The sequence below is a fragment of the Typopeltis vanoorti genome, chromosome 5 (assembly GCF_054136105.1).
Source record: "Typopeltis vanoorti isolate ZY-2024b chromosome 5, IOZ_Tvanoo_1.0, whole genome shotgun sequence".
Lineage (NCBI taxonomy): Eukaryota > Metazoa > Arthropoda > Arachnida > Uropygi > Thelyphonidae > Typopeltis > Typopeltis vanoorti.
The window spans coordinates 102,185,290-102,203,887 of record NC_143553.1 but is presented as its reverse complement, the minus strand read 5'-3'; the positions used below and the strand labels follow the sequence as shown (position 1 = coordinate 102,203,887).

The following is an 18,598-nucleotide window of genomic DNA, read 5'->3' as shown; positions in this document are numbered from 1 at the left end:
CGAGTCCAATGATGAGAATGTGAAGATGAAAGTGATTTAGAAGATGATGATTACGTGAAAGTTCATTCATAAGATTCAGATACCGAGTGAGATATTTCTAGTGAAGAAAGTGAAGATGAATTAGACATGAATGAAGAGAATTTTCTTGGAAAGGATAAAGAATCAAAATGGAGTGAAAATCCAATAAGAAGACAAATTAAAAGACAGCCGCAGAATATTTTGTGTCAACTTCTCCTTAGTTCAGCCAAATGCAAAAAATGCCAAGACAGAACTTGAAACTTGGAGTTGCTTTATCACAGATGATATTTTAGATCTAATCTTATTATATACAAATAAATACATAGATTCTATTTCAAACCAGTATTCAAGAGAAAGAGATGCTAAACGAATAGACAAAATAGAATTGAAAGCATTTTTAGGCCTCTTATATCCAGTGGTTTACATCGCAACAATCGGCTAAATTTTTATTCTTTATATTTCTTTGTTCAATAATTTCTAAATTGTAACTGAAAATAAATAAACCATCATGTATTACATTTGCAGTGTTTTTTTTTTTTTTTTTTAAGTTTTATTGCATTTTAGCACATACTAGTAATGAATGTATCTCTCAGGTACACGCAAACTAAGCTGCAATTTTTTCAACCGCGATGTCCACAGGGTTAAACTTGAATTTTGGGGAACCCCCTAGATGTTTTAAATATCAGGGATTACTCTACACCAGTGCTTCCCAAACTTCTGGATGTCAGGGCCCCCTTCGCAAAAATTAAAATATTTCACAGTCACCCCTCGAAAAAAAATCGTAACAGAGAGATATATTATTATAATATTTATTGTATTTATATTCAATACAAAACATACACAGCGAATATTGCAAAAATCAAATGCATATATTAGAGTTTTTGCCTCTTACCGTTTGGTTCTGAAGACAATGTGGGCTGTTCTGGTAAAATAAGAAATACTGTCCTTTTTTTTGAGTCTGTTTCTGCTTCTTCTGATTGTTCGCGGGAATTTTTTTTATTTTTTATCAGCCACTTATCCATCTCAGGGTTAAATTTTTAACGTAGAATAGATCAAATAATAGCACCACTTACCGATACTGGCACACCACAGACTAACAACATGAAATTAGTGAATATTACCATATTACCTGAATAAGGGAATCCAGGACCAGGAACATTTTTATCTTTTGTGACTTTTCTCCCTTTACGGTAATTAAGTCTAACGCGAAACAGACAGCAAAGGCAGGTTATTAAAACGTGCATATGATTGGTGCGGTATTAACAAAAGATCGCGCAACCGAAAGATAAAAGCATAGCTGACAATTGAGTTGAAATGCTAACTCTCTTCATCCGAATTCCATATGTGAAACTGCCATAACATTCATTATATATATGTGTGTGTGTGTGTGTGTATATATATATATATATATATATATATATATATTACTTAGTTTTAACACTTTTACGAATTTTAACATGTTCGGTTGAATTTTATTGTTGCCTTGGGAAATCGAGCTCACACACATCTATTTAATAACAATAGTTTTTAGTTAGATACTATGTTTGCCCATGCAACATATGGTTTTGTTTCAGTCTATACAGCATAGTTTCTGTATGAGGGGACATGTGATTCATTAATTAGTGTGTTTTTATCCCAGTTGTGTTTAATTGCACTATTTGTTGAGAAATATATTACACAGACTCCTCATACCTTATTCACTGGCATAATAAAAGTACTTGTTTTTATTGCCTCTTCAGTATAGCGGCTGATAGGGAGGGCATGTTGTTTACCATTGCAAGCGAGTTACTATCTCCCCACATGAACTTGTTTAAGCTTTTTTTTCATGTGTGAAGCATATGGGAAACTTTTATTGGTAACAGAAAACTAGCTCGGATGACACTGATAATATAAAAAGAGTTTTTATATGTATATAAAGTCAATATCAACAGTCCCTGATTACGAACGTGTGATGAAAGGCACAGGAAGATTTGGAGCTTCCCTGGAGAGCAATCAAAGAATACAATTAACCACTGCTTTGAAATGAAACATATAAATAAGCAATATTTACTAATATTCATTAAGCGCCGAAATATGCAGGAAGCAAAGCTTGTGAACCAACAGCAATGTGCGATTTTTTCCATTAAAATATAAAAAATAACAAAAAAGAAATAATAAATAATAAAAGTAAAATACGTTTTTCTTTTAAAATAAAAAAATCTACTTAGTCTTAAAACATTTTAAATTTGTTTTCATTATTTCATGGCCCCCCCCTCAACAAAACCTATGGCTTCCCAAAGCGCTTCCCAAACTGTGGGCCACGGCCCACAGTTTGGGAAGCGCTGCTCTACAGTATGGAATGTAGACAAATGCCAAGTACAACTTATATAGCAAAATCACAAAAAAGTGTTGGTGGCTTTAAAGCTAAGGATTGTGTGAATATTCTTTTGCAGCAATGCTTCAGGAGATCATATATTAAAACCATTACTCATTAATCGATCCCTAAGACTGCAGGCAATGAAATGTGTGGATTGTAGCACTGGAAGGCAAACAAAAAAGGTTGGGTTACAAAAGAAATTTTTAATTCATGGTTCCATCAATGTTCATCATCATCCTCATCAAATTTCTGCCATGTAACCACAAGGGGTGTACAGGATATGATAGTACTACATGAAAAAATTATATCATTACTAACTTCCTATCTACAATTTTCCTCCAAATCAGCCAGTTACTTGTCAAGACTTCAACATTATCAGATCATATATTTCTATCGTCTAAGGCACTTTGTACCATATCAATTGACCTATATCTTGGTCTTCCTCTGGGTCGTTTTGCTGCCAACCTGGCAGAGAACACTTGTTCTGCTAATATTTCTTCGCCCATTCTGTTTAGGTGACCATACCACCTGAGATTAGCTCTGCTAACGCATTCCTGGATGCTGACAATGTCAAGTTCTTTCCTAATATCCTCGTTTTTAATATGATATTGTCATTGATGCTATCTGTTCACACCTATAATCTTTCTCAGGCCTCTCATATCTGTGGTCTCTAGTCACTGGTCAAGTGTTTTACTTCTGACCCAGCCTCAGATCCATAAGTTAAAACTGGTTTGAACACTGTCTTGTATACAGCTAATTTAGTGTTCCGACTAATTTCTCTCTTATTCCATATGAATTTATTCAATCGACTTCCCAACATACCAACTTTGCTGATTCTGTTGTCTATTTCTATATTTAATTTACCATCTTCACTAACAATCGTGCCTAAGTAGCTGAAATGTTTTACTTGTTCCATAGGTTCTCCATTCACAACACAGTTGACATTTTCAATGATTCTGCCTATTTTCATTGTCTTTGTCTTTTTATTGCTGACTTTCATACCATATCTATTACAACAGCTATTCAATTTAGTCAGAGAATCTTGCAGACTTGTAGCAGAGTTATTTAAAAGTATAACATCATCCGCATAAAGCAAAGAGCTGACATTAACATCTCCAATTTTGATATCATGTTTAATACCACTTTCCTTCATAATGTGATCCATATAGATAATGAATAACAGAAGGGATAATGTACATCCTTGTCTCACACCAGATTTAACATTAAACCATCTTCCTGTACTTCCTTCAATTCTAACTGCTGACATACAACTGAAATAAAGACTAAGTATTGCTTGATATAATGCCCCATTGACACCATATACTGCAGCGTATTGAATAGCTTCTCTCTTGGCACCTTATCATATGCCTTTTCCAAACTGACAAAACTTAAATACGGATCTTTGTTATATTCCCATGCTTTCTCGACTATTTGTCGTAAAGTGAAGATCTGATCCTGACAGCCTCCATTTGGCCTGAATCCAGCTTGTTCTTCACCAAGCTTTTCTCATTTTTCTCTTCTCAACCATTTCTCAAGTATATTTACATAGATTTTGCCAGGAACACTCAGTAAGGAAATACCTCTGTAATTCACACATTCAGTTTTATTTCCCTTTTTATATATGGGTACTATGAGAGCTCTACTCCAATCATTGGGAATTCGTCCCTCTGTCCAGGCTTTCTGAACTATGCAGTGCAGCCACTGTACGACTCTTATACCACCATACTTCAGCATTTCTGGTCGAATATCATCTACTCCAGCTGCCTTTCCACATTTCAAGCCTTTCATGGCTTTTTCTACTTCAAGTATGGATATGTATTCCTGCATGCATGCCTGTTAAGTGTTTTTTACCACTGTGCTGTCATCACTGCTTGTTTCATTTAGCAGTTTTTCAAAGTAATTACTCCATACTTCAAGGATATCTTTTATTCCAGTTTTCATGTCACCTTTATCATCTCTAACTCCTTTTACAGCACTCTTTCCTCCATTCCTAAGCTTCTTCAACAACCTCCAGAATATTTTGCCACCTTCTTGATATTTATTTTCTATATTCTTGCCAAAGTCCTCCCATGACTTTTGTTTAGCTAGTTTTACACAGTGTTTAGCATTCTTGCATTTGTCTCTATATTTTCTAAGAGCACAAGCTGACTTATTTGACAGGAACTTTTGATAATCATTCTTCTTTTTCTTCACTGCCTCTTTAACTTCCTGTGTCCACCAGGGAGTTCTGATTTTTCTATCCTTGCAGACAACCTCACCACATTCCTCTCTGGCTGAGTCAATAAATGTTTTCTTCAGGGCTTGCCACTGAATCTCCAAGGTTTGGTTGCTGTTCCCAAGCTCTTTCATTTTTTCTTCAATCATGTTTGTGTATTTTAGTCTATAGCTCACATCTGAGAGCTGCTCAACTTTTATTCACTTTAAAACTTTCTTACATCTTCTTCTTTCAATATGAAATTCAATTGTATCCTGCTCAAGACTAAATGGTGATCACTTCCAATTTCAAATCCTCTGTACACTCTGGTGTCCAGCACCATGAAGAAAACATCACTATCAACAATAACATAGTCAATGAGACTTTTCTTATTCCTTGCCTCTTCTCTCCATGTGAATTTGTGCACATTTATATGTTGGAACATTGTGCTAGTAATAACCAGTCCATGTCCTGAGCAGAAATCCAACAGGTATTTGCCATTATTATTAGCTTTACTCTTTTCTCCAAATTTTCCCAATATATTTTTGTATATCTGACAATCATTTCCTACTCTGCTATTTAGATCCCGAACAAGGACCAACTTTTCATTGTGTCAGTTGCTTTTTCTAAAGCATCAAAAAATTCCTCCACTTCTACCTTAGTAGAACCTTCTGTGGGACCATAGGCACAAATAAGTCTCATTGTCCAGTTCCCTATTCTCATATTTGCCCACATTACTCTACTTGAGACTGACTGCCATTCAAGAAGATTAGCCTCGTATTTTGTGTTGAATACTATGGCTACTCCTCCTTTTCCTTGATTGTCATTGCCTGAATATAACATTTTGTATTTATTGCTCAGAAAGATCTCACCAGTTTTGGTCTTTTTTTGTTTCAGTCACCCCTATTATGTCGATCTGGTACTTATCTAATTCCTCAGCTAGCTCCATTTCTTTGCAATTCAGGCTTCTTACGTTGATAGTACCTATCTTTAACTCTGGTGATGTTGAGATGAGGTTTGTTTTCAGATTTGTTCCAGTAGCTGACCTTTCGCTGTTCGCCCTGGTTCTCTGGCGAAAACAACGGGGGCCTTCTTTAACCGGGCGACACCCCAGCTGGCATGAAATTTTGTCATGTTGTACCATCATTTTTTATTTTGGTTTAACCAATAAGAATACAATTTGGTCGGCTAAATCCCAAATTGCCAGCCCATCCTTGTTCATTCAGTATCCAAGTAGATATCCAACAGGGTGCACCACGAGAAGGTGAGGATTGGACATTAGGTCAGAAGTCCTGGTCGGTTCTCTGCATTCCTTTAAAGGCTATGTTGAGGTCTCCTCTCAGTTATACAGCTTTGACCCTCAAACACCCCCCCAATGTTTTGTTCCAGAAATTAAATGCTATTTGATGGGGAAAAAATCTGGACTTAAAAGTTTTATTGAATATAGACATGGGCCTAATCATCCTGTTTTAGAACTCCCAAATGTGGAATTTTGTTTTCTGCCTCCTAATACAACATCCTGATTACAACCACTTGACCAGGGTGTGAACGCTACCTTCAAAACGTACTACATAAGAAGAACATTCCAGTACATTTTGGATAAACTAGATAAGGATAACTTACTGACAGTTATTGATGTGAGGAAGAAATTGTCTATTTTGGATTACATCAAACTTGCTAAGTTGGCATTATCAGAATTGAAACCATCATCATCATCATCGTCAAATTCCTGCCATGTACCCTCAAGGGGTGTACAGGATATGACAGTACTACATGAAAAAAATTACATCATTACTAACTTCCTATCTACAATTTTCCTCCAAATCAGTCTGTTACTTGTCAAGACCCCAACATTATCAGATCTTATATTTCTATCATCTAAGGCACTTTGTACCATATCAATCCACCTATATCTTGGTCTTCCTCTGGGTCGTTTTCCTGCCAACCTGGCAGAGAACACTTGTTTTGCTAATCTTTCCTCTCCCATTCTATTTAAGTGACCATACCACCTGAGATTAGCTCTGCTAATGCATTCCTGGATGCTGACAATGTCAAGTTCTTTCCTAATATCCTTATTTTTAATATGATATTGCCATTGATGCCATCTGTTCACACCTCTAATCTTTCTCAGGACTCTCATATCTGCGGTCTCTAGTCTTTGGTCAAGTGTTTTACTTCTGACCCAGCTCTCAGGTCCATAAGTTAAAACTGGTTTGAACACTGTCTTGTATATAGCTAATTTAGTGTTCCGACTAAACCATCGACTTTAAATTCATGCTGGAAAGCTAGTTGACCAGAATGTGTGAAAAAGAAAAATCCTGTACCTTTGCATACAACTGAATATACCAATATCATCAGATTAGCACATGCAGTTGGAGGAGAAGGATTTGATGATTTTTCAACTGCAGATATTAAAGAGTTGATGTTAGATAAGTCTGTAGTGATGACAAAATAATAGAAGCTGTCCTTGAGAATCTCGATGAAAAAGAAAAAAGCGCCGATGAAGAGATTCTACTCACTGCAGGATTAATTAAAGAAGGGTTTCAAACGGTAGTAAAATTGCAAAGTCATTTTCTTACACATGATCCAAATACTGAAATCATGTATTGTGAGATATGAAGAATTATACAAAGATCTAGTCAAAACAACTATTAATTACAGAGTTCGTGATTTTTTAAAAAAAAAAAAAAATCAACCTTCAGAATTGTTGGAAATTAGTGCTAATTTAGTTCCTTTTACTGAAGAAAATGTTTTGCCATTGCAGTATGAACAGGTCGGCAAGTTTTCAAGTGATGGAAGCGATTTAATTCCAGTCTCACACAAAAGAATGCGACTACTGTCAGAAAGTGAAGGCAAATAAAATTTAACTAATAACCATAGGTGTGGGTGTATTTGGACCTTTTTGAATTTCTGTTTTATTAGTGACACACTATTTTATTTAAGACATGAATATATATATATACATGTTTTGTTTGAAGATAACTTATTGTTCGTATCAGGTTTTCAGATCTGGAACCATTCCTCTATTTTTTTTCATATGCACTGTATTCTTTTTTACACACTTTTCATTTACACAATTTTTTCTGGAAAACAAATTTACTGTGTAAATGGAGAATTGTGTATGTGTGTGTGTGTGTGTGTGTGTGTGTGTATACACACACACACACACACACACACACACACAGTCGCCCCTCGACTTACTTATGTCCGTTCGAGTTACGTCCGTGATCCCATAAGAGAATAAATAACATTTTCGGCTATACTTTCGAACAAGAAACAAGCGAGCATAAGGTAAAGCATGCACAGCGACAACAGTGTTTTCAGCAGCAACGTCTCTCGGCAATAGACACGTGTCTTCAACAGTTCCTCTTGATTATGTGTTTGAGAAATGGGTTATTTGTGTATTTATCATTAAATATTTCAAGATATTTTGTGCAACATGGCCACTACACACCCAATCAAAAAACCTAGTGAAGAATCACAGAAAAAAATTGGTGAGCAATTGATCTTGAAACGAAGTTGCAAGTTATAAAGCAACATGAAGCTGGTAAGTCATCAATGTGATCGCACATGACTTCTGATGGTCTCATTCTACAGCGATGACCATTTTGAAAAATAAGGATAAAATCGCAGAGGCTGTGAAAGGATCTGCTTCCATTAAATCGACGAGAGTGACGAAGCAAAGACAAGGTCCTATAGGTGATATGGAAAAGCATAATACTTGCATCATGCATAGAGGACCTGAACCAAAAGCGCATGTCCCTTAGCACTGTGACCATAACTGCTAAGGCACTAAGTCCCTTCAACATAGCGAAGGAGAAAGCAGAACCCAATTATGACTACGAATTCAACGCTTCTTCTGGTTGGTTCATGAGATGCAAGCAGCATTTTGCGCTGCATAATATGAAAATATATTGGAATCTGCAAGTGCTTAGAAGGCTGCCAAGGAGTTTGTGGAGAAATTGGATAAAATTATTATGGAGGAAAATTTTTAATATGGATGAGACGTCCTTGTTTCAGAAAAAAAATGCACGAGCGGACATTCAGCCACAAAAAAGCTAAAATCTATACCTAATTTAAAGTTCTTAATGCCCGTATTACAATTCTGTTATGGGTAATGTGGCTGGATATAAACTGAAACCATTTGTGATATGCCACAGTGAGAATCCATGAATCTTCAAAAACATTAGGAAGCATACTTCCAGTTCATTATCAGAGAAATAACAAGTCGTGGATGACTCAAAAATTATTTGAGGATGCCTTAATCAACTTTTTGTGAGCGAAATAAATATCTATTGCGTGAAAGAAGATGTAAAATTTTATTAATTCTAGATAATGCTCCGGGTCATCCATTTTTTATGTCTTATAGCACCACCAAGTTCAAGGTCATGTTTCTCCCTCCAAACACTACTTCACTGATCCACCTGATGGATCAGGGAGTTCTTGAAGTGTTTAAGGCTCATTATCTACAGAGGTCTTTTTCACAAGCCAATTCTGCTACTGAAGGAAATGACCACTCTCATGAAATTCTGGAAAACATTCGCTATTTATCACGCTGTTAAAAATATTACTGTAGCTTGGGTCAAAGTGACCTCTCAATGTATGAGTGGCATATGGAAAAAGACATTAAAAATGTTTGTGCATGATTGTGGAAGTTTGTAACAGTGAGCCTAATAGTGAATGATGACATAATTCAAGTCAATCGACCTAATTTTTCCTCTTCTGGAACAATTGTTCCAGAAGAGGAAAAATGAGAAAAGGAAGAGGGAAAAGAGAAACAGGAAGAGATAGTTAAACAATTCACAGTGAAGGGTCTCACAGAAATGTTTTTTGCAGCTAGCGGTATTCTCAAAATGGCTGAAGACATGGATCCCAATAATGAACGCTACTTAATAATAAAAACGAAAGTACATGATACATTTACTTGCTATGAACAAATTTATGATGAAAGGAAGAAGAGGAATAAGCAAAGCATATTGGACATTTTCATCATAAAAACAAAGGCAACAGAAGAGCCACAGCCTGATCTTTCACACAGGGAAGGTAATGAAGATGTGTTGTGGAGGAAGATTTGGGTGATTATTCTCCTGTTTTATAGTGGCAGTAACACACAGTGCAGTTTTATAATAAGGTTTAAAAATTAAAATGACAGTATACTTATTACAGTTAAGTCCCTAACCCCCTATAACTCTGTTAATTTAATGTATCAACTTGTCCGATTCGATTATGATGGAACAGAACTCAACTTACATCCGGGTTCTGTTCCATCCGGACACAAGTTGATACATTCAATCAACAGAGTTATAGGGGTTAGGGACTTAACCGTAACATGTAACATAACCGTAACATAAAATAAATTGATGTTGACTAGCCATCTTCTCATTAACGAAGTGTAGCAGCTATTTGGGCGCTAGTAGTGGCATTTAGCGGTCGTCATATCAAACTCTGGGCCAAGGCCGTTCACATGGTACAAATCGCATTCATTTGTGATTCGTGGTTGCAGAGATATACAATTATTTTCAAATCGGGACATTCTTTTTGAAACACCCTGTGTGTGTGTGTGTGTGTGTGTGTGTGTGTGTGTGTGTGTGTGTGTGTGTGTGTGTGTGTGTGTGTGTGTGTGTGTGTGTGTGTGTGTGTGTGTGTGTGTGTGTGTGAAATTTGATGATAATTTAATTTCTTTTAAACTTCCATATTAGATATGGAAGTTAAAACTGCTACTTTTTTAATCTACTTTTTAAACATATCCTTTTCACTCTCAATGCATTATTCCTATTTTTTTATTTCACAAATTTCATAGAAACTATTGCAAAAATAATTCGCATGGAATGAATTTTTAAATACATGGGAAGAAAAAATTAAAAAAAAAAAAAGATTAATTAATTTGGTTTGTTTGTAATTTTCTTTGTCATATCTTCACTTTTTTTCAGACAAAACTGCATTGTATTACCAATACGGTGCTCTTTCTCTATTTTTATTACCTTCTTTGAATACTAATTTCATAAAAACCGAGAGGGAAAAAATCTTTTCCATTTCAGTAAGCAGTTAAGATTTTAATAAGTTGGGCAAATTTTGCTGTGTTGATGGTTTGCATATATCAAACAAAAACAGCTAAGAATGTTTTTTTGTTTGTTTGTTTTTAAGTGTGCAAAGAATTAATAGCATGTATACATATTCTGTGGTATTCAGGCAGTTTAATAACAGGATATTTTACCAATTACTGAAATATTCAGATTAAATAAGGCACATAACTGCATATTTGCAGGGACACCAAAAAACCTAGCTATGCTAGTGCATAAAATTAAAATAAAAGAATGTTTAATTGCATGTTTTGGAAATGTGCTTTTTAATCTTAGTAAACAGTGTACATCATATGGTATTTGCTTAGAGATTAGTCAGGCCCATTTTATGTTTTCTTAACACTGCAATATCTCTAATTATATAGTGGGTTTTATCCTTTATCCAAATGTAAGCAAACAAAGTTTGCACCTGAAGTACTTTCAGGACCGAGGCTACTCGTGGTAAAGATGGTATAAGTTCTCATCACTTGCCCTATCTCATAATGCAAAGCACATCTCCGCAAGGAGATGTATAATGCTATGCATTAAGGGAAGGGCCACTACCTAGACTGGTTTCGACCTTTATTGAGGTCTCATCAGTGGGAGCCAGACCCAGAGGTGGTGATACTAAGGTGGAAGTAATGGAGAAGTCACATTTACCTATACTAGTTGCCAAAGGGTGTCAACACCCTATTATTAAATTCCCTGGATTAGAGATAGGTTTATGGAGTTTATGGAAGTTTTTTCACTTGGCTGTGTAACTAATTAACTTGTGGGTTTTATCCTTTTGTAACTGTGTAACTATGTAACTGTGCAGCATTCTATTTATTTTAACTGAGATCCCTTTAATGTATGGAATAGCTATGGATTTACTATAATCTATATTATTTCCATTTTTAGGTGTAGTGTTATAAAGAATTTTATCGATGATATTTTTGCTATAACCATTGTTTATAAATGCATTGTAATATGATTTGTAATTCTTGCTTAAGAGCTTTGCATTAGAGGTGTTAACTAAATTTTTGTTTTTGTGAAGTCTGGTGGTAAGGGTTAATATGTAATGGCCAGTATGTGTGAGCTTGCAGCAGATAGTGAAGGATAGACATATGACAACTGTATCCAGGAAAGAACTTATTATAACTGAATTATTACTATAACATGGTAGTTGTCTCCATAGTTTATTAAAATGAATGCTGATCACTGTGTAACTATGAAAGAAAAGATGAATTATTCTAATTACAATAGCCTAATTAGAATTACAATTCTAATTAATAAAACTGATGAAAGTAATAGTGATTAATGACCCTTACCTTTAATCGTCGAACTAGGTCATCTGTACTAAGATCTACTAATATTTCCTTTACACCAGCAGGATATACAATCTTTGGTTGTGTTTTTGAGGCAGTTACTTTTGGCATCTCTGATACTATAGTATTCTAAATTATATGTAAAAATGGGAGAATGAATAATTAAATTATAAATGCCCAAAAATAATATTCTGAAATTTTGCTATGTGGAAGCATATTATAAAAATAAATTCATTTAATTTAAAAAAGAATCATTTAATTTTACATAAAAAAAAAGTAATATTAATATACACACACAGCATGCAGAATACCTGTCTTGGCTCACTTACTTTTTTTTTTTTTTTAATAATTCACTTTTCAAGTCTCACAGTTTTTGAATAATTGATTTTTTTTTAATCCCTTCTTTTTTTTTTTTTATTCAAACAAAATGCCCAAACCAAATACATTTCTCATAAAATAGTATCTACATGGTTGTTTTGTATTTTGAAAGATGATTCCATGTTAGGGAGAATTTTTGTCACTTTTAATGGTGAAGCAAAACCATCTTCATAGGAGAGTCCATCTCATCATGAATTTATGTGATATAAAACCTATTAGTTCCCGTAGACAGGCTTATACGTTGGTTATGCATTTCTAAATCACTTAGGGAATTGAAACAACGTAGATCCGAATATAAATTAAATAATACTTTAATAGATATTTCCGATATTTCGGCAATGTCACATTGCCATTTTCTAAAGGAACTTACAAAAAGGCAGGTGCACACAGGCACTAACAATACAGTAACTGAGAATGAAGATATGAAGCAATCGTTCTCCTAGAAGTCCTGATGGTGCCCTCTGGCGGGCTAAGTAGGCGTTCTTGGCCGTTGGGCTGAAGGTCTGCTGATGTATGCCTCCCAAATTTGGGGCAGTCGCATACAACCAAATTTGTTGAGGTTTGGAGAGTTTCTTAGGGCAGAGGCTGATTCCATAAATAATCTTTTGAATTTATATTTGCTCCAGTGTATTATTGTTGCTTTCTTCCACCGTATTCTGTGGCGAGTATCCAGAGCATGGTCTGCAAGACCAGAATGGCTATACTTGTAAAACCGGATGTAGTTCTTGTGTTCAGAAATTCTAATATTCGCTGTCCTGCCTGTTTGGCCAAAGTACGACAGTTTACAACTGCAAGGGACCTGGTATACACCAGGTAGGTCTAGGGGAAGTGGTTGGTCTTTGGTAGAGCAGATAAGGGATGCCAATTTTCTGTAAGGCCTGTAACAGGAGGTGAGGTCATGTTTTTTTAGAATTTTGGTAATTTTTTCTGAGGTGCCTCGGATGTAGGGCATGATGATGGATTTAGAGTAATCTTTTTTGTGGAGGGGGGGGAAGGGGGATGTGGTTTGTAGGTTTTAATATTTTTTGGATTTTTTTTTGGGGGGGTGGGTAGCCATTGGCTGAGAAAGTGTTGAGGATGTGATTTAGTTCAGTGTTAAGGGCTATGTCGTTAGAACAGATTAGTTTAGCCCTGTTGTATAGTGTTTTTACCACTCCATATTGTTGTGAGGGGGGGGGGATTGTTGGTGGATGTATCTGCTTGTATGGGTGGGTTTTCTGTAAACTGAGAAAACCAAAGTTCCATCAGGCTGGCGGGTGACTCGTGTGTCTAGGAAAGGGAGGCAGTTGTTTTCCTCTTTTTCCAGGGTGAACTTGATTCTGGCGTGTTGGTTGTTTAAGTGTGTAAGGAAGGAGAGGAGTGTTTCAGAGCCATGTGGCCAAATAGCGAACACATCATCAACGTAGCGAAGCCATATGGTTGGTTTTTGTGGGGCAGAGGCTAAGGCTTTTTCCTCAAAGGTCTCCATAAAGAAATTGGCCAAGGGTGGGGAGAGTGGTGAGCCCATGGCTGTCCCCTCTATTTGTTTGTAGAATTTTCCCTGCCAAACGAAATAGCCTGAGTTCATTGTGAACTGAAATAGGGCTGAGATATCGGGGGAAAATTGTCCTCGCTTCCTTATATTTCTTCTTACTTGGCTTATATTATGTACTTCATGTCTATATAGTTATTAATTCCTTAATTTAACACTTTCTGTTAGAACCTTAATTATACTTCACTTTAATTTATGCAGCCTCTACATTTTACTTTGGGCCGTTAACAACTTTAAGATATTGAACATGGGTAAAAGACAAAGAGTTCCCAATAGACAACGGCAATTCCTTTGTTTCAGTGCTGGTGCTGGTTCTCTCTTCGGATTCAGGGAAAATTTATATTATTCTAGGAGAACGATAGCTTCATATCTTCATTCTCAGTTACTGTATTGTTAGTGCCTGTGTGCACCTGCCTTTTTGTAAGTTTCTTTAGAAAATGGCAATGTGACATTGCCGAAATATCAGAAATATCTATTAAAGTATTATTTAATTTATATTCGGATCTACGTTGTTTCAATTCCCTAAGTGATTTAGAAAAGAAAAAAAACCTATTAGTATTTTTTTTAGAAACTGATTTTGAACATTACTTTGGTTTGAATGGAATTACAGGTAAACCAAATCTGAATCAGAACAACTGTCTCTCTCCCCCAAAAGTTTGAAAGATTATTTTATGTAACCATCAAAAATAGTTTTTAATAATAAATTTAGTTTAATCCTTTATCAAGTGTGAGCAAACAAAGTTTGTGCCTGAAAGTATCTTCAGGACTGGGGTAAGGTGGTACAACACCCTAGGGAACTCGTTGCAAAGGCGGAGCAAGCTAACATCACTCCTATCTCAGTATCTCCCATAATGCAAAACACATCTCCTTGCGGATATGTATAATGTTATGCATTAAGGGAAGGGCCACTACTCAGACTAGTCTCGACCTTTATTGAGGTCTCTTCAGTGGGAGCCAGGCAGAAGAATTAGCCAGGTCATCTCTACCTATAGGAGTTGCCAAACGGTGTGCCACCTTTTTATTAAATTACTCTGGATTTAGAGAAAGATGTTGAAAGTTTATTTTTCAATTGGTTAGACTATAATAAATTTAGTTTAATCCTTTATCCAAGTGTGAGCAAACAAAGTTTGCACCTGAAAGTATCTTCAGGACTGGGGTAAGGTGGTACAACACCGGGAAACTCGTTGCAAAGGTGGAGCAAGTTAACATCACTAAAAAGTTTTTAATAATATTATTTATTAATATTAATTTCTAGCACACGGCAAGTTTTTAATTGGTAAACCACCGAATGCTGCATGTACCTTGTATTCCCGTTTCTTTGATTTGCTTGTTTCTACACACTGATGATGTACTATAATTTTCAGTACAAAATATCTGTACTTTCATTTCATTAAAGTTAATTACTTTGGTTATCATGTAATTTATTGTTTACAGGCAAAGCATTTAAGGATATGAGGCTAGAAGGCACATGGAATTAATTATCTGTTAACTGCATGTGTTTGTTTCTTGTTTTGCATTTTGTGTAATGAAAATTTTCAGAAGAGAAAATTCAGCCACCTCCATATGAAAAACACTATTAAGGTTCATCACATAACAGAATTCTAACCAGTCTTTCAAACCAAAGAGCATAAATGTTGTACTGACCTTACAACTCATTGGAAACACACCTTTTTTTTTTTTTTTGAAGAACAAAAATATTACTACAGTAAAACTCCGAAGTTACGCGGTAGGTGGGACCAACAAAAAGTGTGCAAGTCGAATTCGCGTAACTCGGGATATAATTTTGCATGAAATTTATATATACAAACATACAATTGGGACCAAAGGTTTACAAAAACACCTATATTTTTTAAGAAATATGATCATAATTGTAGTTTTTCATACATAAAAAAAAAGAAAGTTATTTCGATGTCGATGGGTTCATAAAATCTAATAGATTCATCTGACAGTATAATATCTTTTTCTTATCACGCAAAATTTCTTCATAGCAAGCTAATGATTTTTTTATTCCTTGCCTTGTTCCTACAATTCATTCCTCGTTAGAATCTATGTCTTCCAAAATCTGTAAACCTTTCTTTTATGATTGTTCTTACTGTGGATTCCTGTAGATCGAACTTCTTTGCTAGCTCACAAATTTTCATTCTGCCTTCAAAATCCTTAATAATGTTGAGTTTTGTTTCCAAAGTCAATGCTTTTCTTTTCTTGCTAGCAGTAGAAGAATCAGACTTGCTTCTTTTGGATGACATTATTACTTTTTATGTGATAAAATTTTTATCAAGAACATAACATTAAACAATCGCAAGGTTTGTAGACTATAAAAATCATGTATGAATGGAGACCGTGCGAAACACGTCAGTGCTTGTTCACAGCATGTGCGACACTGGCAAATGCAGCAGGCACCTGAAAGATACGACTAGTAGTGAGGCGTGAAGCGGGACAGGAATACGTACAGATAAGAAACCACGTAACTCCGGATTCGCGTAAGTCGGGGTATGATTGTATATGGTATGCAACTTTATTTTTCCATTTTCATATAGAATAATCTCATTAAGTGATTAATTAATCTCACCGCCTCTATAGCTCAAATGGAAGAATGCCAGAACATGCACTTTTCAAATGTAAAAGACTAAGTTTGATTCTCACTGTGAAGAGAGGAATCATTATAGACTTTTTCAACTGCAAGTGAGTTAGCCAATCCATAGCAGGATTTTTTCCTCCTGGAAACTGAGGTTTTCATCCTGCATCCAGGCAAATTGGCCAGAAAACACAAGCAATTTAAGAAAAAATAATACTATTATTGGGAAAGTAGATGCCACTGTGCAGATGATTGGCAGTGGTGTTGTGTGCAGATAGCTGATAGTAGCATTCGGTGTAGATGATAGTATTTGTAGATGGAGAATTAAGTAGTGTGCAGAATTAAGAAATGTCTTCCAGCAAGGAGTCCTCAGAAGAATCTGAGGACTTCTTTATGCAAAATTCTCATTATTACAAAGCAAATATCAGGATAGGGTTTTTCTAGACAAACATTTATTACAAAGTTTGATCAATATGAATTACAAAGTGTTTTATGCCATGAGAAATACATTATTTTATACTGTTTGATATAAAGCTTGACAATTCTTAATGTTCCACCATCAAATATGCATTCATCAAGAGAATGCACAAGACAGAACTGTGTAATAAGTAAACCTTGCAAAGACTGCTAAGGAAACATTCTCAAAAAACATGATCCAGCAGGGGAAAAAAATGACAGGAACATTGAAGAATGGGAAACTCTGAAGACTGGTGACTGGAAGAAGAAGAATGGAAAAGACCCAAGTTCAATTCTCGTCATGATGAGATTCATTACAGACTTTTTCAACTGATGGTGAGCTAGCCAATTTGTTTGTTAGTTGGTTTGTGATTTACTGATGCAAGGACAGTAAAGATCATACTGTGCCATTCCAAATGTTATAGCAGTGCACAAGTAATAATAAAAGATAAATTAGACCATGGAAAGATTTGAAGAAACCTCTAGATATTTAGGTATCTAGGTATTGAGACCTCCTGAACAAGCTACCATCTTATGGCCTCCCTTCTACATCCTATGATTGGATTGCCAGCTTCCTCACTGGTCATTCAATGTGTGTCATGGTGGATGGCATCCTCTCATCAGATTTCTCCATCAATACTGGAGCGCCTCAGGGTTAAGAAGGAAGAGTGTGGGTGTGCTCTCACCCACACTCTTCCTCCTTAACATCAATGACCTCCTTTCTCTGTCTTCAAATCATATTCACAGCTTCAGTGATGACAGTATAGAGTACTCTTCATTCCTCTTCCTCATTCAATAAACCCTGCAGTACCCTAATGTTAGATGCCTCAAGATCTTCCATAACCAGTGACTTGAACACTGACCTCCTTAACATCCTGAAATGGGGTGAAGACAACTCAGTAAATTTCAATGCTAAAAAAACTTAAGCCTGTTCTATTACCCGCAAGAAAAATCCTACCTCATCCCCACTCATTTTTGATAATGTTCCAGTTTCCTTTCAAGATCAACTTTCTCTTCTTGGACTGACTGTCACATCCAGTTTATCCTGGCACAAACATGTTACTTACATAGCCTCCTTAGGCTCTAAAATGCTTGGTGTTCTTTTCCATTATAAACATTATTGCATTTCTTCTCAACTCCTAACACTTTATGTCTCAGATCCATCCAACCTTGGAGTACTGTTCCACATTTGGGGTGGAGCACCCAAGACCTCTTGATGATATTTAGAAGAGGGCAATCTGCTTAATAGATGACATTTCCCTCACAGACCCCCCCCACCTTCAGTCACTTTATCATAGCCGCTCTGTTTCAGCGCTGAACCTGTTCTATAGGTACTTTCATTGGCATTGCTCCACTGAATTACTTATGGCCTTTCACAACAAACGTGAAAGGTCACAAGTAATACTACAGTGCTATATGTGGGGAGGTGATTAAGGAGAAAATTGTAGCCTGTTGATATGTTTCTTAAAGAGTGTGAGGTTGTACTCAGTGGAAAAAACAGTATGGGAAAGATTGTTCCAAAAGATAGAGTTGAATGGAATAAAGGAAGCTGATAAGTTAGTCTGCTGTATTCAAAGCTGGACAGTGTAGAGCTGCTATCATTCCTCTACTTTCTTCAAATCACAGAAGAACTAGAGCAGCCACTGGCCAACACCCATACACTGTCCAGCTTTGAATAAAGCAGACTAACTTATTAGCTTCCTTCATTCCATTCAACTCTATTC

At 35.9% G+C, this 18,598-nt stretch overlaps 1 protein-coding gene across 1 annotated transcript in view; it reads right to left on the bottom strand.

Annotated features, from left to right (window-relative positions):
• Positions 1 to 18,598, bottom strand: part of LOC150106699 (sister chromatid cohesion protein PDS5 homolog A-like) — a 670,786-nt gene that overhangs the window by 619,823 nt on the left and 32,365 nt on the right. The window contains exon 2 of the mRNA XM_090393290.1: positions 11,938 to 12,063. Within this exon, the coding sequence (XP_090249416.1) occupies positions 11,938 to 12,045 (108 nt within the window). The 5' untranslated portion in view covers positions 12,046 to 12,063. The remainder of the gene's footprint in view (positions 1 to 11,937; positions 12,064 to 18,598) is intronic.